General features: G+C 34.1%; 2 protein-coding genes, 2 long non-coding RNA genes and 1 other non-coding gene across 5 annotated transcripts; 1 reads left to right on the top strand and 4 right to left on the bottom strand.

Annotated features, from left to right (window-relative positions):
- Positions 1–484: 484 nt before the first annotated feature.
- Positions 485–592, bottom strand: LOC148549375 (small nucleolar RNA R71). The gene has a single exon (XR_015898953.1). It is a non-coding gene; the product is annotated as a small nucleolar RNA R71 (small nucleolar RNA).
- Positions 593–8,109: 7,517 nt separating this feature from the next.
- On the bottom strand, positions 8,110–10,489 carry LOC107612207 (uncharacterized). Its single transcript, XR_015896096.1, has 2 exons — positions 9,936–10,489; positions 8,110–9,841 (listed from the first exon to the last, which is right to left on the bottom strand). It is a non-coding gene; the product is annotated as an uncharacterized LOC107612207 (long non-coding RNA).
- A 2,066-nt stretch (positions 10,490–12,555) lies between these two features.
- On the bottom strand, positions 12,556–15,293 carry LOC107614239 (uncharacterized). Its single transcript, XR_001614342.3, has 3 exons — positions 14,744–15,293; positions 14,524–14,661; positions 12,556–12,797 (listed from the first exon to the last, which is right to left on the bottom strand). It is a non-coding gene; the product is annotated as an uncharacterized LOC107614239 (long non-coding RNA).
- Positions 15,294–16,777: 1,484 nt separating this feature from the next.
- On the bottom strand, positions 16,778–25,762 carry LOC107612289 (1-aminocyclopropane-1-carboxylate oxidase homolog 12-like). Its single transcript, XM_016314071.3, has 3 exons — positions 25,208–25,762; positions 23,497–23,818; positions 16,778–17,029 (listed from the first exon to the last, which is right to left on the bottom strand). Exons 1-3 carry the CDS (start codon positions 25,744–25,746, stop codon positions 16,778–16,780), a joined length of 1,113 nt encoding a protein of 370 aa, XP_016169557.1. The 5' UTR covers positions 25,747–25,762.
- LOC148549374 (uncharacterized) lies at positions 19,739–21,517 on the top strand. Its single transcript, XM_088496805.1, has one exon. It carries the CDS (start codon positions 19,739–19,741, stop codon positions 21,515–21,517), a length of 1,779 nt encoding a protein of 592 aa, XP_088352931.1.
- Positions 25,763–26,421: the final 659 nt, after the last annotated feature.

Genomic DNA, 26,421 nt, shown 5'->3' with positions numbered 1-26,421 from the left:
TGAAAGGACTCTAAAAAGGAAACTAAGAGAAGTTAAAATACAGCAATCCAGAGACAACCTTATAGAAATTTTTGAAAAAGAAGAAGACAATATGGCCGAAAATAATAATAATGCAAGGAGGATGCTTGGTGACTTTACTGTACCTAATTCCAATTTACATGGAAGAAGTATCTCCATCCCTACCATTGGAGCAAACAATTTTGAGCTGAAACCTCAATTGGTTTCTCTGATGCAACAAAACTGCAAGTTTTATGGACTTCCATCTGAAGATCCTTTTCAGTTCTTAACTGAATTCTTGCAGATCTGTGATACTGTTAAGACTAATGGAGTAGATCCTGAAGTCTACAGGCTCATGCTTTTCTCTTTTGCTGTAAGAGACAGAGCTAGAATATGGTTGGATTCTCAACCCAAAGATAGCCTGAACTCTTGGGATAAGCTGGTCACGGCTTTCTTAGCCAAGTTCTTTCCTCCTCAAAAGCTGAGCAAGCTTAGAGTGGATGTTCAAACCTTCAGACAGAAAGAAGGTGAATCCCTCTATGAAGCTTGGGAGAGATACAAGCAATTGACCAAAAAGTGTCCTTCTGACATGCTTTCAGAATGGACCATCCTGGATATATTCTATGATGGTCTGTCTGAATTAGCTAAGATGTCATTGGATACTTCTGCAGGTGGATCCATTCACCTAAATAAAACGCCTGTAGAAGCTCAAGAACTCATTGACATGGTTGCTAATAACCAGTTCATATACACTTCTGAGAGGAATCCTGTGAGTAATGGGACGCCTCAAAAGAAGAGAGTTCTTGAAATTGATGCTCTGAATGCCATATTAGCTCAGAATAAAATATTGACTCAGCAAGTCAATATGATTTCTCAGAGTCTGAATGGAATGCAAGCTACATCCAATAGTACTCAAGAAGCATCTTCTGAAGAAGAAGCTTATGATCCTGAAAACCCTGCAAATGCAGAGGTAAATTACATGGGTGAACCTTATGGAAACACCTATAATTCATCATGGAGAAATCATCCAAATTTCTCATGGAAGGATCAACAAAAGCCTCAACAAGGCTTTAATAATGGTGGAAGAAACAGGTTTAGCAATAGCAAGTCTTTTCCATCATCCACTCAGCATCAAACAGAGAATTCTGAACAAAATACCTCTAATTTAGCAAATTTAGTCTCTGATCTATCTAAGGCCACTGTGAGTTTCATGAATGAAACAAGGTCCTCCATTAGAAATTTGGAGGCACAAGTGGGCCAGCTGAGTAAAAGGGTCACTGAAATCCCTCCTAGTACTCTCCCAAACAATACAGAAGAAAATCCAAAAGGAGAGTGCAAGGTCATTGAATTGACCATCATGGCCGAATCCAAGGAGGAAGGGGAGGACGTGAATTCCAAGGAGGAAGACCTCCTAGGACGTCCAGTGATCAATAAGGAGTTCCCCTCTGAGGAACCAGAGGAGTCTGAGGCTCATCTAGAGAGCATAGAGATTCCATTAAACCTCCTTATGCCCTTCATGAGCTCTGATGAATATTCTTCTTCTGAAGAGAATGAGGATGTTACTGAAGAGCAAGTTGCCAAGTTCCTTGGTGCAATCATGAAGCTGAATGCCAATTTATTTGGTAATGAGACTTGGGGAGATGAACCTCCCCTGTTCACCAATGAACTAAATGCATTGGATCAACTGAGATTGCCTCAGAAGAAACAGGATCCTGGAAAGTTCTTGATACCTTGCACCATAGGCACCATGACCTTTGAGAAGGCTCTATGTGACCTTGGGTCAGGAATAAACCTCATGCCACTCTCTGTAATGGAGAAATTGGGAATCTTTGAGGTACAAGCTACTAAAATCTCATTAGAGATGGCAGACAATTCCAGAAAACAGGCTTATGGACAAGTAGAGGACATGTTAGTAAAGGTTGAAGGCCTTTACATCCCTGCTGATTTCATAATCCTAGATACTGGGAAGGATGAGGATGAATCCATTATCCTTGGAAGACCCTTCCTAGCCACAGCAAGAGCTGTGATTGATGTTGACAGAGGTAAATTAGTCCTTCAATTGAATGAGGACTCCCTTATGTTTACAACTCAAGGTTATCCTTCTGTAAACATGGAAAAGAGGCACAGTAAGCTTCTCTCAAAATAGAGTCAACCAGAGCCCCACAGTCAAACTCTAAGTTTGGTGTTGGGAGGCCACAACCAAAACTCTAAGTTTGGTGTTGAACTCCCATATCCAAACTCTAAGTTTGGTGTTGGGAAGTCTCAACAATGCTCTGAACATCTGTGAGGCTCCATGAGAGCCCACTGTCAAGCTATTGACATTAAAGAAGCGCTTGTTGGGAGGCAACCCAATTTTTATTTATCTAATTTATTTTCATTTTTGTTGTTCTTTCATGTTTTATTAGGTTCATGATCATGTGGAGTCACAAAATAAATATAAAAATTGAAAATGGAATCAAAAACAGCAGAAGAAAAATCACACCCTGGAGGAGGATCTTACTGGCGTTTAAACGCCAGTAAGGAGCATCTGTCTGGCGTTCAACGCCAGAAACAAGCAGCATCCTGGCGTTCAGGCGCCAGAAATGCACAGTGAGGAAAGCTGGCACTGAACGCCAGAAACAAGCATGGAACTGGTGTTCAACGCCAGAAATATGCTGCATCAGGGCGCTGAACGCCCAGAACAAGCACCAATTCGGCGTTTAAATGCCAGAATTGCCTGCAAAGGCATTTTACATGCCTAATGGGTGCAGGAATGCAAATCCTTGACACCTCAGGATCTGTGGACCCCACAGGATCAACTCAGCATCTGTGGACCCCACAGGATCCCCACCTACCATCACTCACTCTCTTCCCTCTTCTCAATGTTCATCCTCTCTTCCCAATAAACACTCTTCCCCAAAACCACTTCACCACTCACATCCATCCACTCTTCCCCATAAACCTACCTCATAAACTCCACCTACCTTCAAAATTCAAAATCAATTTCCCACCCAAAACCCACCCTTATGGCCGAACTTTACCCCCTCCCTTCCCTATATAAAGCCCTCCATTCTTCCTCATTTTCACACAACACAACCCTCTCTTCTCTTCTTGGCCGAATACACCTGTCCCTCCTCTCCTCCATATCTTCTTCTTCTTCTTCATCTATTCTTTCTTCTCCTGCTCGAGGGCGAGCAATATTCTAAGTTTGGTGTGGTAAAAGCATAAGCTTTTTTTTTTGTTTTTCCATTACCATTGATGGCACTCAAGACCGGAGAATCCTCTAAGAAAGGGTAAAGGAAGACAAAAGCTTCCACCTCCGAGTCATGGGAGATGGAAAGATTCATCTCCAAAGCTCATCAAGACCACTTCTATGATGTTGTGGCCAAGAAGAAGGTGATCCCCGAGGTCCCTTTCAAACTCAAGAGAAATGAGTATCCGGAGATCCGACATGAAATCCAAAGAAGAGGTTGGGAAGTTCTAACAAACCCCATCTAACAAGTCGGCATCTTAATGGTTCAAGAGTTCTATGCCAATGCATGGATCACCAAGAACCATGATCAAAGTAAGAACCCGAATCCAAAGAATTATATTACAATGGTTCGGGGGAAATACTTAGATTTTAGTCCGAAAAATGTGAGGTTGGCGTTCAACTTGCCTATGATGCAAGGAGATGCACGCCCCTACACTAGAAGGGTCAACTTTAATCAAAGGTTGGACCAAGTCCTCATGGACATATGTGTGGAAGGAGCTCAATGGAAGATTGACTCCAAAGGTAAACCGGTTCAATTAAGAAGACTGGACCTCAAGCCTGTTGCTAGAGGATGGTTGGAGTTCATCCAACGCTCCATCATCCCCACTAGCAACCGATCTGAAGTTACTGTGGATCGGGCCATCATGATCCATAGCATCATGATTGGAGAGGAAGTAGAAGTTCATGAAGTCATCTCCCTTGAACTCTACAAAATAGCCGAAAAGCCCTCTCCTTGGGCAAGACTAGCTTTTCCTCATCTTATTTGCCATCTATGTTACTCAGTTGGAGCTTTCATAGAAGGAGACATTCCCATTGAGGAAGAGAAGCCCATCACTAAGAAAAGGATGGAGCAAGCAAGAGAGCCCATTCATGGATCTCAAGAGACGCATGAAGCTCATCACCATGAGATTCCGGAGATGCCTCAAATGCATCTTCCTCCACAAAACTATTGGGAGCAAATCAACACCTCCCTAGGAGAATTAAGTTCCAACATGGGACAACTAAGGGTGGAACATCAAGAGCACTCCATCATCCTTCATGAAATTAGAGAAGATCAAAAAGCAATGAGGGAGGAGCAACAAAGACAAGGAAGAGACATAGAAGAGATCAAGGACATCATTGGTTCCTCAAGAAGGAAACGCCACCATCACTAAGGTGGACTCATTCCTTGTTCTTACATTCTCTGTTTTTCGTTTTCTATGTTAAATGTTTATCCATGTTTATGTCTTCATTACATGATCATTAGTATTTAAGCGTCTATGCCTTAAAGTAGTGGATATGAATCCATCACCTCTCTTAAATGAAAAATGTTTTAATTCAAAAGAACAAGAAGTACATGAGTTTCGAATTTATCCCTGAACTTAGTTTAATTATATTGATGTGGTGACAATACCTTTTGTTCTCTGAATGAATGCTTGAACAGTGCATATGTCTTTTGAAGTTGTTGTTTAAGAATGTTAAATATGTTGGCTCTTGAAAGAATGATGACAAGGAGACATGTTATTTGATAATCTGAAAAATCATAGAATTGATTCTTGAAGCAAGAAAAAGCAGCAAAGAACAAAGCTTGCAGAAAAAAAATAATAGCGAAAAAAATAGAAAGAAAAAGAAAAAGCCAAAGCTCTTAAAACCAAGAGGCAAGAGAAAAAAGCTAATAACCCTTAAAACCAAAAGGCAATGGTAAATAAAAAGGATCCCAAGGCTTTGAGCATCAGTGGATAGGAGGGCCTAAAGGAATAAAATACTGGCCTAAGCGGCTAAAACAAGCTGTCCCTAACCATGTGCTTGTGGCGTGAAGGTGTCAAGTAAAAACTTGAGACTGAGCGGTTAAAGTCAAGGTCCAAAGCAAAAGAAGAGTGTGCTTAAGAACCTTGGACACCTCTAATTGGGGACTTTAGCAAAGCTGAGTCACAATCTGAAAAGGTTCACCCAATTATGTGTCTGTGGCATTTATGTATCCGGTGGTAATATTGGAAAACAAAGTTCTTAGGGCCACGGCCAAGACTCATAAAGTAGCTGTGTTCAAGAATCATCATATTGAACTAGGATAATCAATAACACTATCTGAACTCTGAGTTCCTATAGATGCCAATCATTCTGAACCTCAATGGATAAAGTGAGATGCCAAAACTATTCAAGGGGCAAAAAGCTACAAGTCCCGCTCATCTGATTAGAGCTATGTTTCATTGATAGTTTGAAATTTATAGTATATTCTCTTCTTTTTATCCTATTTGATTTTCAGTTGCTTGGGGACAAGCAACAATTTAAGTTTGGTGTTGTGATGAGCGGATAATTTATACGCTTTTTGGCATTGTTTTTAGTATGTTTTTAGTAGAATCTAGTTACTTTTAGGGACGTTTTCATTAGTTTTTATGTTAAATTCACATTTCTGGACTTTACTATGAGTTTGTGTGTTTTTCTGTGATTTCAGGTATTTTCTGGCTGAAATTGAGGGACTTGAGCAAAAATCAGATTCAGAGGTTGAAGAAGGACTGCTGATGCTGTTGGATTCTGACCTTCCTGCACTCAAACTAGATTTTCTGGAGCTACAGAACTCAAAATGGCGCGCTTTTAATTGCGTTGGAAAGTAGACATCCAGCGCTTTCCAGTAATATATAATAGTTCATACTTTGGCCGAGTTTAGATGACGCAAAAGGGTGTTGAACGCCAGTTCTACGCTGCAGTCTGGAGTTAAACGCCAGAAACACGTCACGAACCAGAGTTGAACGCCAAAAACACGTTACAACTTGGCGTTCAACTCCAAAAGAAGCCTCTGCACGTGGAAAGCTAAAGCTCAGCCCAAGCACACACCAATTACTTATTTCTATAAACCCTAGTAGCTAGTTTAATATAAATAGGATTTTTTACTATTGTATTAAACATCCTGGATTGTAATTTTGGATCCTGTGATCACGTTTTGGGGGCTGGCCTCTCGGCCATGCCTGAACCTTTCACTTATGTATTTTCAACGGTAGAGTTTCTACACTCCATAGATTAAGGTGTGGAGCTCTGCTGTTCCTCATGAATTAATGCAAAGTACTACTGTTTTTCTATTCAATTCAACTTATTCCGCTTCTAAGATATTCATTCGCACTTCAACATGAATGTGATGAACGTGACAATCATCATCATTCCCCCACGAACGCGTGCCTGACAACCAATTTCGTTCTAACTTAGATTGAATGATTATCTCTTAGATCTCTTAATCAGAATCTTCGTGGTATAAGCTAGATTGATGGCGGCATTCATGAGAGTCCGAAAAGTCTAAACCTTATCTGTGGTATTCCGAGTAGGATTCAGGGATTGAATGACTGTGACAAACTTCAAACTCGCGAGTGTTGGGCGTAGTAACAGTCGCAAAAGGATAGTAAATCCTATTCCAGTATGATCGGAAAGCAGCCATTGACAACGGTGATGCCTCCAGATGATTAGCCATGCAGTGACAGCGCATCGGACCATTTTCACAGAGAGGATGAAAAGTAGCCATTGACAACGGTGATGTCCTTACATAAAGCCAGCCATGGAAAGGAGTAGGACTGATTGGATGAAGACAGCAGGAAAGCAAAAGTTCAGAAGAACGAAGGCATCTCTATACGCTTATCTGAAATTCTTACCAATGACTTACATAAGTATTTCTATCCTTATTTTCTGTTTATTTATTATTAAATTTTGAAAACTCCATAACCATTTGATATCTGCCTGACTGAGATTAACAAGATGACCATAGCTTGCTTCATACCAACAATCTCTGTGGGATCGACCCTTACTCACGTAAGGTTTTATTACTTGGACGACCCAGTGCACTTGCTGGTTAGTTGTGCGAAGTTGTGAAGTTATGCTTGGTCCATGGTATTGTGCACCAGTTATTGGCGCCATTGCCAGGGAGAGAACGAACAACAAATTTTACAACCTCAGAGTAACAATTTCGCATACCACTCCTCCCACCTTTGATTGCCCTAACCTTGATGCATGTTATCATTGTAGCTTCCATTCCCTACAATGTAATTTGAACCAAACTCATAGTCAAAGGGGTGAGAATTCATAGTAATAAGAGAAAATAAAAACAAAAACTAATAAGAAATAATGAAAATAAACTCCTAAAACTAGAAACAACTAACAAAGAAACGAAATGGCAAACATATTCACAATATTCACAATAACTAGTAATAAGGCACACATTTGCAATTCCCCGGCAACGGCGCCCAAAATTTGACGGAGGAAAAATGTCGGTAAAGATTTTCACAAAAATATCACGTTGCAAGCATAGTCCTAAACTGACAATTAAACCTCAATCAACGTTTAAATTGTTTGTCACTTAAGCAAACACAATAAAATTAACCGAAGTATTTAAACCTCGGGTCATCTCTCAAGGAATTGCAGGGAAGTATGTATGTTATTGGCTATGGAAAAGTATATTTTTTGGATTTTTTAAATAAGGAACAAGAAAGTAAAATAACGAGAAAATAAACTAATAACTAAGAAAAGTCCTAGCAATGGTTGAGAATTGGAATTCCTATCCTCATTACCATTGTCAATTGTGATGGTAATTACAAATTGCTCTCACTTATTTAACCTCTAACAATTGAAGAAAAGTTAACTGAGCAAATCAACTTGAGTTCAAAGTCCTAATCAAAGACTAGAGTTAGTGAAGCTCAAGCCAACTAGCAACATTCAATCAGTAACCCAGAAGAGACTTTGACAATTCAAGAGTCTCCAAATTACTCAATCCAAGCTAAGAATACAAAAATCTAATTTAAAATCCAACCAAGCATTTTATCAAACACTTGGTAGGTATAAAATAAAAGCATGGTAAAATTGCAACAACAATAAAATCTAACAACTACCAATTGAAAGAAATTAACAATGACAACTGAAGAAAGTAATAACAATATGAACATATAAATTGCATTAACAAAGGTCCAAAGTATCAAGAGTGTATAAACATAAGAGTGTATAAACATGTCGAATTGAAGAACAAAGGTGCTAGAACAATAAATTGCAAGGAATTGTAAATAAAAACATAAATTAAATCTAAATCTAAGAAGAAATTGGAGTAGAAACCCTAAAACCTAAAGAGAGAAGAGAGTCTCTCTCTCTAGAATTCTACATCTAAAACCTAAAATTGTGTGAATGAAAGTTTGTCTCCATTCCAAATCCACTCTGCAGCCTCTAATCTGTATTTTTGGGCCTGAAACTAGGTCAAAAGCAGCCCAGAAATTGCCTCCAGTGAATTCTGTTTAATGCAGCACGTGTCGATCATCACGCGTACGCGTCGTCCATGCATGCGCGTCACTTCCAGATTCTGAAATCCTTAATTTTTTGTGTTCCTACCACTTTTGCATGCTTCCTTTCCATCCTCTAAGCCATTCCTGCCCTAGAAAACCTGAAAACACTTAACAAACATATCACGACATCGATGGTAATAAAAGAGGATTAAAAATTAGCAAATTTAAGGCCAAAGAAGCATGTTTTCAATCATAGCACAAAATTAGGAAGGATTTGTAAAACCATGCAATTTATATGAATAAGTGTATGAATAATTGATAAAATTCACTCAATTCAATACAAAATAAACCGTAAAATAGTGGTTTATCAGCTGGATATGAGCATCGACCTTCTAAGAAAGTTTTAATCACTCCAAGTCCAAGGCTTCTCCCTGAAAAATCCACTTCTTCCAAACAACCATCAAACAATGATTCTAAAGTTACAATACGATTAGGCCTACAAATAAATCAAACTCTTTGAATGTTAGTTTGGGTAGAAATAAAATAGATGGTAGCAAAGAAAGGAAAGCCGAGAACATCGTCGAGATTAAAAGGTCTAACGTGGAGGAGAAAAAGGTATACAAGAATAATGATATTGATGATGCTTTTTCTGATGCGCTTGAAGAGGGCAAGAAGAATAAGAAGAAATAAGATGGTGAAAAAGGTAAAAGAATAGAGTTATTATTATTTTTAATAAATAAGAATATTTTAGTAATTTCTCTTATTTTAGTCTCTATATTTGTCCTCCAGTCTTTATCTCTCAATTTTAGTTTTTCTTCCAAATACAACTGTAGGTAAGGGTGTAATCGGGTAGGGATGTAATCGGGTCGGGTTGGGTCGAGTTTGAAAGAAAGATAGTATCGAACCAATTAAAATGTGTGTCGGGTCAATTTGGATCGGATAAGACATTTTTTGGTGTTGTATCCTAACCAATCCAAACTGAATACTTTTAGATTGGATTGGTTCGGGTAATCAGGTTACTCAATTGAATATTTCATTTGAAATAAAAATAAAAAATAAAAAATGAAAAAGATTGGGAAAAAAATTATACAGTACATATATCATGAAATTAAGAAAACAAAATAAATCACATTGAATTTTTAAATATCAAAATTCAAAAGACAACCAAATATCCATAGTAGACATACTTTATATCCTTAAAGTTTAAAAAACATCAGTATTCACAAAATAGTAACAGCAACATACATGAGTCTTTAAAACATAAATTAGCACATTAACAAATCAAAGTCAATAAAATAAAAATATTATAGCCTTCATCTCCTTCCATAAACCCACATTAAGATGAATCCATCACCAACAAGTTCACCATCAAAAAAGGAGTTGTGACCTTTAAAAATAATATAAATGATTAAAGTAGTTAGTTAAAAGAAAATATAAAACTGAATGTGTAACAATAAACTAATAACTAATATAGTGTTTACCTCAAATTGTTGTAAACATAGGCAACTCCAACAACTTCATTAGAAATTAATAATGCAGATAACTCTAAAATAATAAAATACATTTAACACATGAGTGTTTCACCTTTTTCAAACTTGTTTGTGGTATTTTGTTATTCCTTTAAGTTTCTAGAGATGATTTCATAAGCAAAAGAATCAAGAATATGAAATTTTCTCTATATACATATGATGGACAAATCTTAAAAAAGCTCAAAAGAGAGTTATACCTCAATTTACCTTAGAGAAATTAGTATGAGGATGAAGAGGATAATGAAAAGAACACTTTAATCGGTTTAGAATTTTAATGAGAGGTCTCCTTCTTCAACTAGCCGAACCTGAAGCTCTCTTAATGGACTTGATGAATTGAAAGAAATGGCTCCGAGCCAACTGCATACAGGAATCAATGACTCGACAAAAAATAAATAAAGCTGACTTGATATGGGATTGATAAACTGAAAGAAATAGATTTGTGCCAACTGGATATAGGGGTCAATGACCCCACAAAAAATAAATGAAGCCAATTGGATATGAGGTTGATGAATTAAAAGAAATGAGTTTAAGCCAACTAGATACGGGTGTCAGCAACCCGACAGAAAATAAATAAAGCCATCAGATATGGGACTTAATGAATTGAAAGAAATGGATCTCAGCCAACTGGATATGGGTGTCAATGACATGAAAAAAAAATAAATAAAGCCGACTAGATATGGGATGATGAATTGAAAGAATGGGTCTGAGCCAAGGATCAATGACTCAACAGAAAATAAATGAGCCTTGTGGTTATGGGCTTGATGAATTGGAAGAAATGGGTCTGAGCTAACTTAATACGGGTGTCAAAAACCCGATAGAAAATAAATGAAGCTGGCTAGATATGGGATTAAAGAATTAGAAGAAATGGGTATGAGATAAGTGGATATGTGTGTCTACGACCCAACAAAAAATAAATAAGGTCGACTAATTATGGGTTTGATGAATTGAAAGAAATGAGTTTGAGCTAGTTGGATTTGGTCGTTAACTATTGGACCAAAAATATACAAGCCGACTAGATGTGGGTTCGATGAATTGAAAGAAATGGATTTGAGCCAACTAGATATATGTGCCAACAACCCGATAAAAAATAAATGAAGCCAACTGGATATAGTCTTAATGTATATAGGAATAAATGACATGATAGAAAACAAATGAAGCTGATTTGATATGGGCTCGATGAATTGAAAGAAATAGGTCTAAGTAAACTAGATTTGGGCACCAACAACCCAATAAAAATAATGATCCGACTAGATATGGGTGTGATGAATTGAAAGAAATATGTCTGAAATAGTTGGATTTGAGCGTCAATGACTCGATAGAAAATAAATGAGCCGTGTGGTTATGGGCTTGATGAATTGGAAGAAATAGGTCTGTGCCAACTTGATACATGCGTTACTCAGTGTTTTGAAAACTAAATCGGACCAGACCAGTCGATTCGACCAGGTCAACCAAATTGAAAGATTGTTGATTGTTGTTTTTGTTGAGTTAATTATTATTGATTTTGATCAAATTTCGGAGTTAATTTTGTACTGTTTTTTTTGAATTTCTGATTTTGAGTTTATTTTTGTAAGTTTTCTATTAATATATTTTTTGTTTATTCCATTTCTGAATTTCTACAATGCATACATGATAAATCTTTTGTTTATTAAATCTATGGGACTTGTAGCCGAAGATGTGTTTCATTTAATTGAAGGAGTGTGCTTTGATGAATATATTTATGCTAGTGATAGAATAGAAGTATTTTCATTTTTGAAATCTCACTCTTTTGATTGGATTGTTCAACATCTCAGACCTCAGATATAGTTATTTAGTTCTAGACTCCATTTTTCTTAAGCTTTTCTGTTACTGGAACAATGAAAAGAATTTTTCAAAATACATGTATTTGTATCACTATATGTAACTATTGAAATGTCTAAGTTAATTTCTTAGTCATTAGCTTGTTGATTAGAAATTTTTATTTTAAAGATGGAACATTAGATGTATTTTGAATTTTTGATATATATTAAATTTTTAGTAATTTATTTAAACTGGTTCAACTACGGTTCAATTTTAATTGGACCAGTTACTAACGGTTTATTATCTAATTAAGGTTTTACTAACCTAATTCTTTTATTATCGGTTTGACTTCGATTGAACCAATCACTAAATCAGTTTATTTTTATTTAAACCATTGAACCGGTCACTAAATCGGTTTATTGACTGGTTCAATTCTCGCAACCTTAGTATTAACGACCCGACATAATATTCATGAAGCTGACTGGATATGGGATTGAATAATTGAAAGAAATGGTCCAAGTCAACTGGATATGGGAATGTAAGACCCAACAAAAAATAAATGAAACAGACTGAATATGGGGAGTGATAAATTGAAAGAAATGGGTCTGAGCCAACTCAATATGAGCCTTAATGACCCGATAGAAAATAAATGAAGCCGACTTGATATAGGTTTGATGAATTGAAAGAAATGAGTCTAAGCTGTAATGACCCAATTTTTAGTACGTCATGATCGTACCAAAAGTAAGGTGTTACTAACCTAATTCCTTTATTATCTAATTAATATTGAGCCTTTACGTGTTAATATGTTGACAATTTTATTAAAAAGTTAAAACTTTAACAAGAACAAAATAACACATATTCATATTCTTAATATTAATAATACATTATAGTATTACAAACAAAACCAATTGCAAAAACTATCCTTTTAAATAAAATTTCAACTAACAAGGTGAGTGGAAAATAAATTCTAGCAACAACTCAACTCGTACAAATTCTTCTATGCTTCCACAACTTCACAATAAGCTTTCGTACCTGTAGCTGAAAGGGTTGGAAAGAGGGGTAAAAATTGGGGAGTCCTTAGTAGGGTCAGAGTTAGAAGTTAAGTTCATTTTATTACCATAGCCAACAATAACGAGCAATAGAATACATTTAAACTTAATAAATAAAGAACACAGAAGTCAAACAATTATATAGTACACACAAAGCATCCACACATATACACAAAAACACATCACAGAGAGATATGTGCAAACAAGGATAATGCATGTTTAGCCCTATGCAGGCCACGAACTCATGTGTCGGTTTGTTGCTTGCTTCCCGATAGTAGTCCTGAGATAAGTGTTACGTATCACCGTTCCTATCCCATCCAGCATTCCCTCCATGAACGTTACATACTGCCATCCTCATGGAAAAACCCTCTTCCCGGTCACAAGTAGGTGTTACATATCGCCATCTCTATCTCAACCAATGTCCCTTACATGAGCATTACGTATCGGCGTCTTCACGTGGAACCTTCCCCCCAATCTCAAGTGAACATTACGTATCGCTGTCCTTACTGAACCGTACTCACAGTCTCCGTCTCCAGTGTACGTTATGTATCATCGTCCCTTTTGGCACTAAAGCTAAATCAACATTCATTCATTTCATATCAATCCGGTGAGACATTATTTTCGGTATCCCTTTTCCTACTCTCTGTGGCAAATATTCTTTTAGATTCTTTTAGTCTCTGCTCTCTACTCTACTATGATAGAGATCCCTTTAATCTTTTTCTTTTCTTTTCTTTCTTCTTCTTTTTTTCTTGTTATTCAACAATATAAATTATCTTCGCATTCTTCCTTCGTCTCTCCCTAGATGTTTTATGAAGAATGAATCATAAGATTCTCAACTTAGGTTCGTCTTTCTACAACTTTTAAGTAAATTATTTTTTAACTCTCTTATTCTGTTATAATACAAATTACTAATATATAATATTTTATAAATACATAGATAATAATTACAATACCAGAATAATATTATTATTCTTTATTACCCAAAACTTATTAATTTGAACTTTCAATAATCTTACTACTTAAGCCTCGACAAAAAAGTTCCACAGTTCAAAACAACATTCAAGCATTCCCAAGACTCAACATTTTCTTTAACCAACTTACGAAATTTCTCAAAAGTCTCGAGATTCATTTCATTTTCACCAAATTAAGTTCAAAAATTCAATTCAGTTCTATTAGTTTTGTTTCCTCTAAAACTCTTTAAAACATAGTCCTTAAACCCAAGTTAATCACACAAAAGTCCATTTCCCTTCAATCAAATTTAAACGATTTAAATTCACTTAAATACTTATAAAAAATTTTGGCAACAACTCCTCTAAAACTCGGACTATTGCCACCCTTTAAGGGTCCAATCTAAACCATTTCTCAACCTTTTCCAATGGGTTCAAAACCAAATCATTTTCAATGTTAAACCATTTCAAAATCAAACCAATTCAAAAATCAAATTATTTCCATATCTCAAATCATTCCAGCAACTACCAATTTAACAAAATAAATCAATAAATCAGAATTCTCTGTGACTCCAACACAATCAAGAAACTAAATATAACCATCAAGCGACCACTTCAACAACAACCAACCAGAAAAGCAATTATATTTATTCAAAACAACTTAGTTCAGTCCGTAAGACTTACAAAATCATAAAAATATATTTTTCACACTAATATAAACTTATAACAATCCTTAGAAGTAAAATAAGTCTAATAAAAAGCCCCTACCTTGATCACGACTTAACTACGCGACAAACTCCATTTTTTCTCGGCCCGCAATAGCGGCAGCTGCAACCACAGCTCCGTATCGCTTCCACAACAACAACGGCAACTCCAAACGTGACATGCAAGAACTGAAACTCAACCCTATGACAATAACGCCGCAAAAACCTTAGTAATATATAATAGAATAGCGACAAAGAGGGGTTTTCGGAGCAAAACGACTTACTATACCAAGAAAGAACCAAGAACCAAGTAGCCACAGCTCCAACGGTTGACTCCAGCGACTAGAGCAGTAGTGAGGAGCTCTGGCGGCGACGTAGCAACAACCACAGCGGCGCTGCTTTCCCTCCTTCCATCAATCTCTCCTCTTCATCGTCCTTCCTCTTCTCCTCTGCTTAGATCGGCGTCGACGGAGGTGCGGGTAGCTTTGGCGGCATCGCGTGTGACGGCGGGCAGCAGCAGCTTGAACGGTGACGGTAGCAAGCTCCACAAACAGCGACGGTGTGCGAAGACAACTCCTCAGCTCGCGTTTTGTTCTCACTCTGCCTCCATCCCTAGATCACGTTGGAATCCCTCTCTCTCGGCAATCGACGGTGGCGACAAGCAAGGCGACAGCTGGACGCGACGGAGCTGTCAGTAGGGTAGCGTCTTCTCCCTCAAGGTTTCTTCCTCTGCGTGTGTAAGCTTGTGTGTGCGTGTGTGGTGAGCTGCATTTGTGTATGTGTGTTTTGGGGAAGAAGAGGGTGCGGTGCGGTGCTAGGTTAGATGGAGTGGGTGAGTGTGTGGGTCTATTAGGGTTAGGTTTTAATTTGGGAAAAAAGAGGTAAGGATAGGTCGGTAATTTCAAATAAAAATAAGAATAATATAGTACTTGAAAATTAATTTTAATTCAATAATAATTATTTATAAAAATATTATTTATTTATTAATTTATAAATTATTTTTAAATAAATATTTTAAAATTAGAGATAATCAAATTAATTTTTTTTATTTATAAAATAAAGTTTAACTATTTAAATTAAAACGTATAAAATTTTTAGTATTTTTTATTTACTAAAATTTTAAATTATAATAAAAAAAAATTTAATATAATATAAAATTTTTTAAAAATATAAAAATAAATATAATAAATCATAAATAATTTATTATTTAATTTTAAAAAACCTAAGGCCTTGGAATACATATCACTTTTATTGTAGATAACTAGTTACTCCTCTTCTATATTTAATTGGTAAGTTTATTGAGCTTATGGTTCTCGCAGATGTTGATCTTTTCATTTCAGAACTAGCTGTTGCAAAGGCCTCATGGGGATTTGTGGTCACGCACTTATTAGCTCCAAAGCACGATAAGTGTTGTAACAAAAGTTGATCACGATCTCAAGGAAACCGACTTAATACACTACTCTTCACAATTATATTCGATATTGTACCCTAGAAGAGCAATAGAGAGAGAAAAAAAAGATTGTAGAGAGTTCTATTGATGAATCTGTCATTCATATCACGTGATATATAGTAATTTGTAAAAATCTTCTAATCAAGATTTTCTTATTATGTACCATCATTACTTTCTATATAACAAATCAAATCTATTTATTATTATTATTTTTTATTCTTTTAAAGGAATAATCTAAGTGTTCAACTTATATATAGTACCTCCTATGATGTATAGAGAGTGACATGGATATAAAATACTACACGATATAAGATCATTGAAATACGAATTTTAAAATTTTATAAAATACAGATATATATATATATACATAAAATATAAAGTTTTTATAGATAAATCATAATGATGTTTTAATATTTTATTGATATTAAAATATATATATTATTTTTTAATTAATTTTAATGTCTTATTTTAATTATATACAGTATTTAAAATATTTTTTTGTTTTAATAAATAATAATATATACTATTTTTAAATTTATTTTAAAAATATATGTTAAGAATAAGATTGGACATGTTGACACGTAATACTATTTAGATATGTCCAAACATGTTTAGAAAAAAAATTTATTTTTTATGACATACTTAAATACGACAGGCACACGTATCAAACGAGTCTCGATAAATATTATGTCTAAAATGTATTCAACACACAGACATAATAACTCAACAAAGTATTCATTTTTTATAGGACACCTCAATTACAATTACAAACTTTGTGAATATGAGATATACCTTAAGTTTTATTTGATAAATAATGTCACTACCATCATGTGATTATTAAACCAACCCTAATTCCAAATTTCTGAAGTCAAACCCTAAAATGTTCAAGAGAAGTGGTTCCATCAAGGCCTTTGGCATTATAGTATTTTACATATTCCTCAATCGTGATTTCTCTATATTTTGCAGGAGTGTCTTCTGATAACAATTCTTTTATAGGGCCATAAAGTTTTGACGATGATTTGACACCTGAGCAGAAAAAACTTGCAACAGATATTCTTGGACCAATAAAATTTGCCAGCACTCTGTGTTGAACACTATTGAATTTATCATTTGTTATAAGCTGCATTTCAAGAAAAAGAAAAAAACATTGTAGAATTATGGATTTTCAAATGGGCATGTGTTAGACAAAATATAATTTTTATAAGAAAATTATAAAAAAAAATAATTAGTTATTTGGTAATGTTCCTATATATAATATTTATATCTATTTTAAATTAAATTAGATCATTTGATAGTTGGTTATTTATTTAAAATTTGAAATTAACAGCAAGTAAGAAGTGCGGGAACAGCTACAAGAAATTCAAATTTTCTGCAAGTGGTGTACAAAGAGTAACTGCCCATTGAGATTAGGCTAGTCTATAAATAGAGTTTTAGGAACACGTTGTAATCAGTTCAGTTCTTCTTGGAAAACACTTAGAGACCCAAAACGCTCTCAGCCCCTTGGCATCACAGAGTAAAATTGGGAATCTTAAGTAATTCCTCTGAACTCAAACACTTGTACTTTGCTTTCTTTCAGTTTTTATTAATAAAATTTCTTTACTTTTACGTCTTTTTCTCTTTTACGTTCATGTTTCTTCTTTCATCTTCTTTTTAATTTCCTGTTTGTTTTAATTTCTGCATTTTACTTTGCCTCCGGCACCTTGTATGTTTTCCTTTTTATCTTTAATTTTACTTTCGAAACTACAATTGAGACTTTGAGACACCCACAAAAGGAGTCGTTTCCGCTCCTTGAATTAAGATTGTGAAACAAAACTCGAAAATTGTTGATTTATTTGTTGTTAACAATGGAACAAAATTTTGAGTAAAACAAATTGGCACGCCCGGTGGGACATTGTCAATAGATTGTAGTTTGTCAAAAGAAAAATCAAGAGTTTTGAATTTGCATGTGGTTGCGTAGTGGTAAATTCGTGCGTCCAGAGCCAAGGAAATCAGCGTCAGTTGACATGTCAAATACTTCTGCAGCATCTTCTTCTACTTCTAGTGATGAGATTAGAGGAAATGAATTCGGGAATTCTCCTGTGATTTCAAATGCAGAGCCTACCTTGATGTCAGTGAGGTATGATGGCGTTGGCCATGCCCATACAGGGTTAAATGCAACTCACATAAATACCATGGGGTGGCCGCCATATGGCTTGCCACCGGGGTATGTCCCCTCCATGGTGACACAAGGATTGCCTGTGCCTCTCTACTCAACTTTTTAAAATCCTCTTTATCAAAATCCATATGGCATGTCAAATGTACCTGTTTCTGGGGTGTCAGGTTCACACGTATCACAACAAAATTTTTCACATGCTATTAATACAGGAAATAACGGTGCATCTAATTCTACTACGTCCACTGTCACTAGGGTAGAAAATTCCAGACCTGTATTTCTTGACATGTCAAGAGCAATGCCTGTTAATCAACCTAGTCAAACTGTGGGATCTTTAGCAAATATTAGGCAGCAGATGGATGAAAGCCACCATGATCTAGTAAACATGTTAACTCATCAAATGGTGACAGTTTTAAATCCTCTTCTAGAAAACACAAACACTAGAATTGAACAATTAAATAGGCAAGTCAATAGGATTGCTACTGTGGTGAATTTAGATGAAAATGATAACTTGGGTTTAAGATTTGATAATGTCAATCAGAACGGTGGAGTAATTCCTAATTATGATGTTCATATGCCTAGACAGGGTCAAAATGCTGATGATATGTTAGAAAGACTTAGACAAAATAACTTAGGGGGCATTATAATCTAGCAAGAAATGTTGAACAAGTTTTAAACCGTTTGGGATTTAATGTTGGTTGCTTGAATAGGCCATATTTTGTGTCTGCTTTTCCTGAGTGTGTCCAACAAGCAGAGCTCCCAAGGGGTTGGAAAATTCCAAAATCCCTTACAAAATTTTCTGGAGAAGAAAATGAATCTACAGTAGAGCATATTGCTCGATATACGGTTGAAATTGGGGAAGCAGCTTCTAATGAATATCTCAAGATGAGATACTTTCCTTCTTCTTTAACAAAAAATGCATTTACATGGTTCTCTAACTTGAGACCAAATTCTATTCATTCTTGGGCGCAATTAGAGAGAAATTTTCATGATCAGTTTTTTCGAGGTGAATTGAAAGTTAGTCTTACGGATTTATTCTCTGTCAAACGTGCAGAAGGAGAATCCATTGATACGTATTTGGCGCGGTTTAAAAACATGAGGAATAAATGTTTTACTCCGATTTCAGAATCTGAAGTTGTCAAAATAGCTACTAATGGGCTAGAATTCGGAGTTAGGAAGAAACTTGTTAATCAACATACTTTAGATCTTTCCCAATTAGCTGAGAGAATAAGACAGATAGAACAAATTAAGAAAGAAAAAGAAATTTTTAAAAGGGATTCAAAAAAGGTTGCATATGTTGATTGTTTTTTCGATAGTAGTGATTCAGATGAAAAAGAGATTTATATTGCCGAATTACGTGGGGGTCCTCCTTATGTATGCAAATCTTTGAAGCCGGTTAAAGGAAAGGAAAAAGTTTCTTCTTATTCTAAAGTTGAAAATAAGACTTATTCTTTTGATATTTCTAAGGCAGATCAAATATTTGAAGTTTTATTAAAAGATAAGCAGCTTATTTTACTTGAAGGAAAAAAGATGCCTACAACTGATGAAATAAAGAATAAGAAATTTTGTAAGTTTCATCAAGTATTTTCGCATACCACTAACAATTGCGTCCGTTTCAGGGATTTGATACAAAAAGCAATTGAGGAGGGAAGAGTGAAGTTTGAAGATAAAACTACTATGAAGGTGGACACTGAACCATTTGCTGCTGACTCAAATTATGTTGAGCCATTCGATTTGTCAATCAACATGGTAGAAGTTGATGCCACGATGGTTAGTGCTAAAAATGAAAATAAAGACCTGAGAGTCTTTGAACAAGATAAGAAGCCAGTTTATCCGCGTCCTGGTGAGGATTTGTTAGATTTTTTGTTAAGAATTAAAGAATCTGACAGCACCATTGCCATGTGCCCAAAGTGCAACGCTGTTTTTGACAAGGAAGCTGCAAAAGAGTTTGAAAAGTACAAAGTTGAAGAGAAAGAAAAGGCTGAGTTGAGAAAGAAGATTGCTGAAAAAGAGAATGAAACTAACGAGCTAAAGCGGAAGATAGCCGAGGGAAAACAAAAGTTGGGTGGTCAAACTCCTTTGAACAAGTGCGTCAACAACACTGGAGTACAACCTGTCAACCAGAAGATGAAGACTGTGGTCATGATTGATGGAAGACCTGATGGATTTTCTCAAAAGACAAGAGTTCCTCCCACCAAAATCTCAAATAATAAATGGGTCCAGAATGTGAGAAATGTGCAGAATCAACCTACTGCTTTTGCAAGAGGAAAAAACAAATGGGTGAAGCCTAGACCTTTCAAGCCTAGGTACTATGAGTCTCAGTTATGGAACATGAACCATGCACGAGACGGAGGTAGTATATATATTCCAAAAAATGCGCCTATTCCCTCTAAGCCAATTTATTCTTGTTATAGTCCTAACATGCAGCAGGTTCCTAATTATTCTCCTTGGCCAAATTGTCAAAACATTCCCAAATATTCTCCTTTTACAACTTTTGAGCAGAAAGAGAATATGCCTGAGTATGTTCCTTTGGATCCATACCAGGGACATGGAGTAGATTTTCCTCTTTTGCCAACCATGGCCAAGTCTGTAGAAACAGGCAATTCTTCTAATCACCCTAAGTGCAATAAAAATGTCAAGAAGAATCTTGTTGGGAGGAGGGTGATGGTTGAAAACAAGGGAGAAAAGGATGAAGATTTAATTACTGATAATTTTGACACTGATTTTGATGACAGCTTAGAAGCAATATTTGGTGTTAAGCAACCTATAGCTGTGGTGTCAATACTGCCTGAGGAGTATAGTCAAGTCCAGGAAGTAGAGTCATTAAAAGATGATTGTTATGATGTCTTTCCTGGAAGCGAATGTTTATTGCTAGACGACAATATGTGTGGTGGAGGATTATTTGAGAAGCCTACTGAAAATGATAAGGAACACTTGCGTCCACTGCATATCAAGGCTCGTGTTGACGGAAGGATAGTCAATAAGATTTTGGTTGACGGGGGAGCTGCTGTTAATCTCATGCCTGAAAGAATGATGGGAAGGCTTGGAAAGACTGAAAAAGATCTTATTAAAAGTAGCATTGGGGTGACAGATTTTAATGGAAAGACTTCTTCTGTTAGAGGTGTGGTTCTGCTGTCAATTGAGATTGGTTCTGTCAATAGGCCAACTCTATTTGTGGTGGTTCCTTCAAAGGCTGGTTTTAACTTGCTTTTGGGACGAGATTGGATTCATGGAATGAGTGCTATTCCATCAACTTTACATCAAAAATTGATTTTCTGGAATGAAGATGGAGGAGTGGAAGAAGTTCTTGCTAATAATAGTACATGTTACTATGATGAGATGCATATGGAGTTCAGGATGTATAATCTTGGAGTCAAGCCACTGACAGTTGACACCAAGGCATTTAATCCTAAAAGTATTGAGATGTGTAAAATACATATGAATGGTTTTATTTAAAAAAAAAATGCATCAAGTTTAAGATCTTGGACAAAAATAATCTCTCATTGACATTTGGGTATGTACTTCATAAATACAAAAGCCTAATTGACTTAGAAATTCTGTTGAGTCTCTTAGCGCTTGGAGTCAAAACTATTAGAATGTTAGTGTGGAGATTTTATAGGATTAGAAATTTTATCAAATTTAATTGACACCTGGAGTTTAACATATGAAAGAAACGACTTCACGAAGTTAAGATTTTGTTACTTCTGAAGTTAGGAAAATTGTGTCAATTAAAACAATGAAAGTGTGTGTCAAAAAAAAAAAACTCTTAATTGAAATATTAAAGGTCAAAACAAAGGTCAATTGATACACATTTAATGTGCCGAAATTAGAACAGATATCATTTGACACACTTAAAAATTTCATACAAAAGAATAGACCCCATTGACAGTTCAACTATTAATGTAAAAAATTTTATAGACTTAGAAATTCTGTTAAGTCTATTACTAGTAGGCATTTAATCTGTCAAGCGGATGTGTCTAAAATGTCAATTGACTCACAATATCAAAAATAAAAAAAATGTCAATAAACAACTAAGTTTTCTCACTTTCAATCATTGCATATCTTCAAGTGAGAAATCTTGGGGGCATCTTGTTAGACAAAATATAATTTTTATAAAAAAATTATAAAAAGAAATAATTAGTTATTTGGTAATGTTCCTATATATAATATTTATATCTATTTTAAATTAAATTAGATCATTTGATAGTTGGTTATTTATTTAAAATTTAAAATTAACAGCAAGTAAGAAGTGCGGGAACAGCTACAAGAAATTCTAATTTCCTGCAAGTGGTGTACAAAGAGTAACTGCCCATTGAGATTAGGTTAGTCTATAAATAGAGTTTTAGGAACACGTTGTAATCAGTTCAGTTCTTCTTGGAAAACACTTAGAGACCCAAAACGCTCTCAGCCCCTTGGCATCACAGAGTAAAATTGGGAATCTTAAGTAATTCCTCTGAACTCAAACACTTGTACTTTGCTTTCTTTCAGTTTTTATTAATAAAATTTCTTTACTTTTACGTCTTTTTCTCTTTTACGTTCATGTTTCTTCTTTCATCTTCTTTTTAATTTTCTGTTTGTTTTAATTTCTGCATTTTACTTTGCCTCCGGCACCTTGTATGTTTTCCTTTTTATCTTTAATTTTACTTTTGAAACTACAATTGAGACTTTGAGACACCCACAAAAGGAGTCGTTTCCGCTCCTTGAATTAAGATTGTGAAACAAAACTCGAAAATTGTTGATTTATTTGTTGTTAACAATAGAACAAAAATTTGAGTAAAACAGCATGTTTATGGTATGGAGGATGGCATAAAGCATCCACACTAATAAATCTTGTGTGTGCAACTCCATTGTTGGCATGTTATAGAAAATACATTTAGACAGATTCAGGTGATGGAACAAGTAGCCTGATAGCAACAATGGCTTCGTTATAGGTTTGTCTCATTTAAGGATGATTACAATGTTAATGAGATCTAGCTAATACAATTGTTAGTTTAATTTATTTTTGGCAAATGGGCTTAATGGGCAACTTGTAATATTTGGGCATAGTAGATTTTAATGGTTTTTTTCAATACCACTAAGTAAATTATACTTTTTTTTTATCAAACTTAGAGCCCCTCAGATCAATTTAACATATACGATTAAGAGCCCCTCTTTTTTGTTTTTTTGTTTTTGTTTTTTTTTTTCATTAATCGCATGGTGTATGTTGCATTGTAACATAATATACGATACTTTTAAACTTAGTATGAAAATTTAGTAGGAGCAATTATAAATTGGAATATTAGTGCTAGCCATTCTACATTAGATAAAGTATTATTAGTATGTATTAGTTAACCAATTAATTCTTTTTTTCCCTCAAAAATACCTCAGTTATCAATGAAACTATAGATATAGAAAGCATTCACATTAGGTTTTAAAAAAGAATAAGAAAAAGTTACCTGCAGAAGATCACCAATATTGACAACTAGAGCCCCTGATAGCGGCGGTATATCGATCCACTTATCTTGATGAAGTACTTGAAGGCCGCCGATATGGTCTTGGAGAAGCACTGTGATAAAGTTGTTATCGGAATGCTTAGTGATTCCCAAAGTTAGTTCTGGTTCAGGACATGCAGGATAGTAATGGCAAAGTGAAATAAGTCCATCAGTGCAACCTATGTCTCTTAAATAGTTTGGATGCAAACCAAGACCTTCTGATAGTAATTCAAAGAGTGCAATCCCTAGTTTCATAACATGGTTCCCATATTTGAGAAGGATATCCCTACAAGAAGTTGCAAATTAGTATAAGCAAGTATCTCATCTAATAAAAAATCCAGGGTTTAAGTTTGTGTCTTTGTTCATTGTGCATCGTAACTATGTTTATTTGCATTGGTTTTTATTGCATTTTTTTAGAATAGTGTTAGGAAACTAATTTTTTTTCAGCCAACATCAGTCAACTTTATAAAATTATTTTGTTTATACTAATTTCTAAATCATAAATTCTTAACTCTAAATACTAACTTATAAACCTAAACCCTAAAATAGGTTAATGTTAACTAATCTAAAAATTGATTCCGTATATATATATATTTTTAAATACTTTATTCTCTTAAACTCGATCCATAATTCATGTAAAATAATTGGAGTCAAAATTTATACCCTATTCTTCTTAATTTGGGAGAGAGGTTTGATTGGCACTAGATATCCTTGTTATTAGTGTTAATTGGCTCAATCACAAGTAAAATGACCAAATAAAAGTGAAGCTGTCAAATTAAATATTTTGACCGAAATTATGACCACTTGTAATTAGTTGATATAAAATCTCTTTTCTCTTTTGTAAAATATAAGGCTAATAAATAGTCAAACACTCCCAATAAACAAAATTAAAACATTAAGATTATGTTTGATTTATATTTATATTTTTATTTTTAGAAATCTTTATTTCAAAATTTTGAAAAAAAAAAATTTATTATTTCAATTATTTTTTATTCGCAAAATTTTTAAAATAAAATTTAAAACATTAAAAATAAAAAATATATATAAATAAATGAACCAAACGGATTCTAACTTCTTCAAAAGAAGACTCACCACCAAAATAAAGACGGTCTCGTTAAGAGTGTTTCAAAAGCATAAATACATAATAAACATATTATGTGTAAATAAAAAATTAGTTAAAAATTAATTATTTATTTAAAATATATGTTAAAATATAAAATATACATTAAGAATGAATTAAATGCTATATATATTTATACATAGTACATTATAATTGATTTAATAACTGATTTTTTTATTTACATACATAATTTTTTAATCAACTATATTAGGTATATAATAAAATTATCTATTAATATAAAATATATGTTAAAATACAAAATACACATTAAAGATAAGTTAAAAAATATATTTATTTATACATAAATACATAATAATTAATTTTAATATACACATTATATTTTTGTTTTTCAATATAAAAATACAAAAATATGAAAAAAAAATGTTTGATAACACTGAAATAAAGATAAAGGGAAAAAAAAAAAAAGAAGATATGATGTAAGACAGAGTTAGTGTAATTAGAACATACTTCTTGAAACTAAGCCAAACAGAACAAATTAAGGAAGTCGTGATTAATTTAATAATTTAATTGAAAGTTAGTGTAATAAGAAGATACCTGCATACGACTGGTAATTCTTCTGGCTTAGGAGGATTAGGAGCAAGATAGCACACAAATGTATCTCTCCAATTAAGTGCTGGTGAACTATACATATCAAAATTACTGTTATAAATGAACGTCCTATTTTGGTCACATGTATAAAACTCTTTCTTCACCTCATCATCTTGCTCGAAGAACCTTCTTACTCCATCTTTCATCTCCTCAAGAACACACTCATGGATCCCATGATTCACCACTTGGAAGAAACCCCATGTCTCACATGCTTCCCTTATTCTTGAAACAACTCCTTGTCGTTTGATTGGATCCTTGCTAACAACATCTTCAAGATCTATAACTGGAATTGTGTGTTCTGAGTGAGATTTCTTATTATTATCAGGTTGGTGATGGAACAGCAATGGAATCTTTGTAAGGCCTTTGTCAACAAGACCCTTGACGCCGGTTTTTGTTTCATCGAATGCTTTGAGGTCGTTGAGTCTGTTAGAACTGACCTTCACTGTTTCTACTGCAACTTCTTGATCAGTGCAAGAAACCTCCATAGATACTCTTATTAGTGTTTCCTTACTCTCCTTATAGAGTATAAACTATAAACTATAATATCTTACAAAAGAAATTAACAGAGGAATGAGCAATATATGTTGGATGATGGGCCTCGCGCTTAGAGGCTTTCAATTTTAAAAAATCATTTCATGGCAATTAGTTGGTAGTCATATGAAGGGAAATATTTGATAATAAAAATATTAGATAAAATAATTAAAATTTATCTTATTTAATATTTATTAATTATTATAATAATTAATAAATATTAAATAAGATAAATTTAATTTTTTTTAACATTATTGTCACATGAATAGTATGTATTATACAGAGAACGGTAATATTAGAAAAGCAAAAAATAGATAAAATTTATCTTATTTAATAATTATTAATTATTATAATAATTAATAAATATTAAATAAAATAAATTTTAAATATTTTTATTTAATTTATTTTAATTACTAAATTTTTTTTACAGATAAATATAGGGAATAAATTCTCTCTATTGTTAAAAAAATTGAGAATATAAAGTGTAATTTTTAATTTTTAATTTTTTTTATATTTATTTTTAATCTTATTTATAAAATTAATAATAAAAAAATTGCATTTTATTTTTTCAATTATTAAAAAAAATTAAGAAAATCTATTTTCACAAATACATTGTACCAAAGCATTGA

The sequence above is a fragment of the Arachis ipaensis genome, chromosome B8 (assembly GCF_059453495.1).
Source record: "Arachis ipaensis isolate K30076 ecotype BB chromosome B8, ASM5945349v1, whole genome shotgun sequence".
Lineage (NCBI taxonomy): Eukaryota > Viridiplantae > Streptophyta > Magnoliopsida > Fabales > Fabaceae > Arachis > Arachis ipaensis.
Note: the sequence above shows the minus strand (reverse complement) of the source record. Positions and strands in the feature narration are given on the sequence as shown.

Coding starts and splice junctions, on each gene's coding strand:
- LOC148549374 (XM_088496805.1), top strand. CDS start 19,739: ATGAAGGTGGACACTGAACCATTTGCTGCTGACTCAAATTATGTTGAG.
- LOC107612289 (XM_016314071.3), bottom strand. CDS start 25,746: ATGGAGGTTTCTTGCACTGATCAAGAAGTTGCAGTAGAAACAGTGAAG. Junction 23,819..25,207: donor GAATTACCAGTCGTATGCAG/GTATCTTCTTAT, acceptor AACTTCTTGTAG/GGATATCCTTCTCAAATATG. Junction 17,030..23,496: donor ATATTGGTGATCTTCTGCAG/GTAACTTTTTCT, acceptor CTTGAAATGCAG/CTTATAACAAATGATAAATT.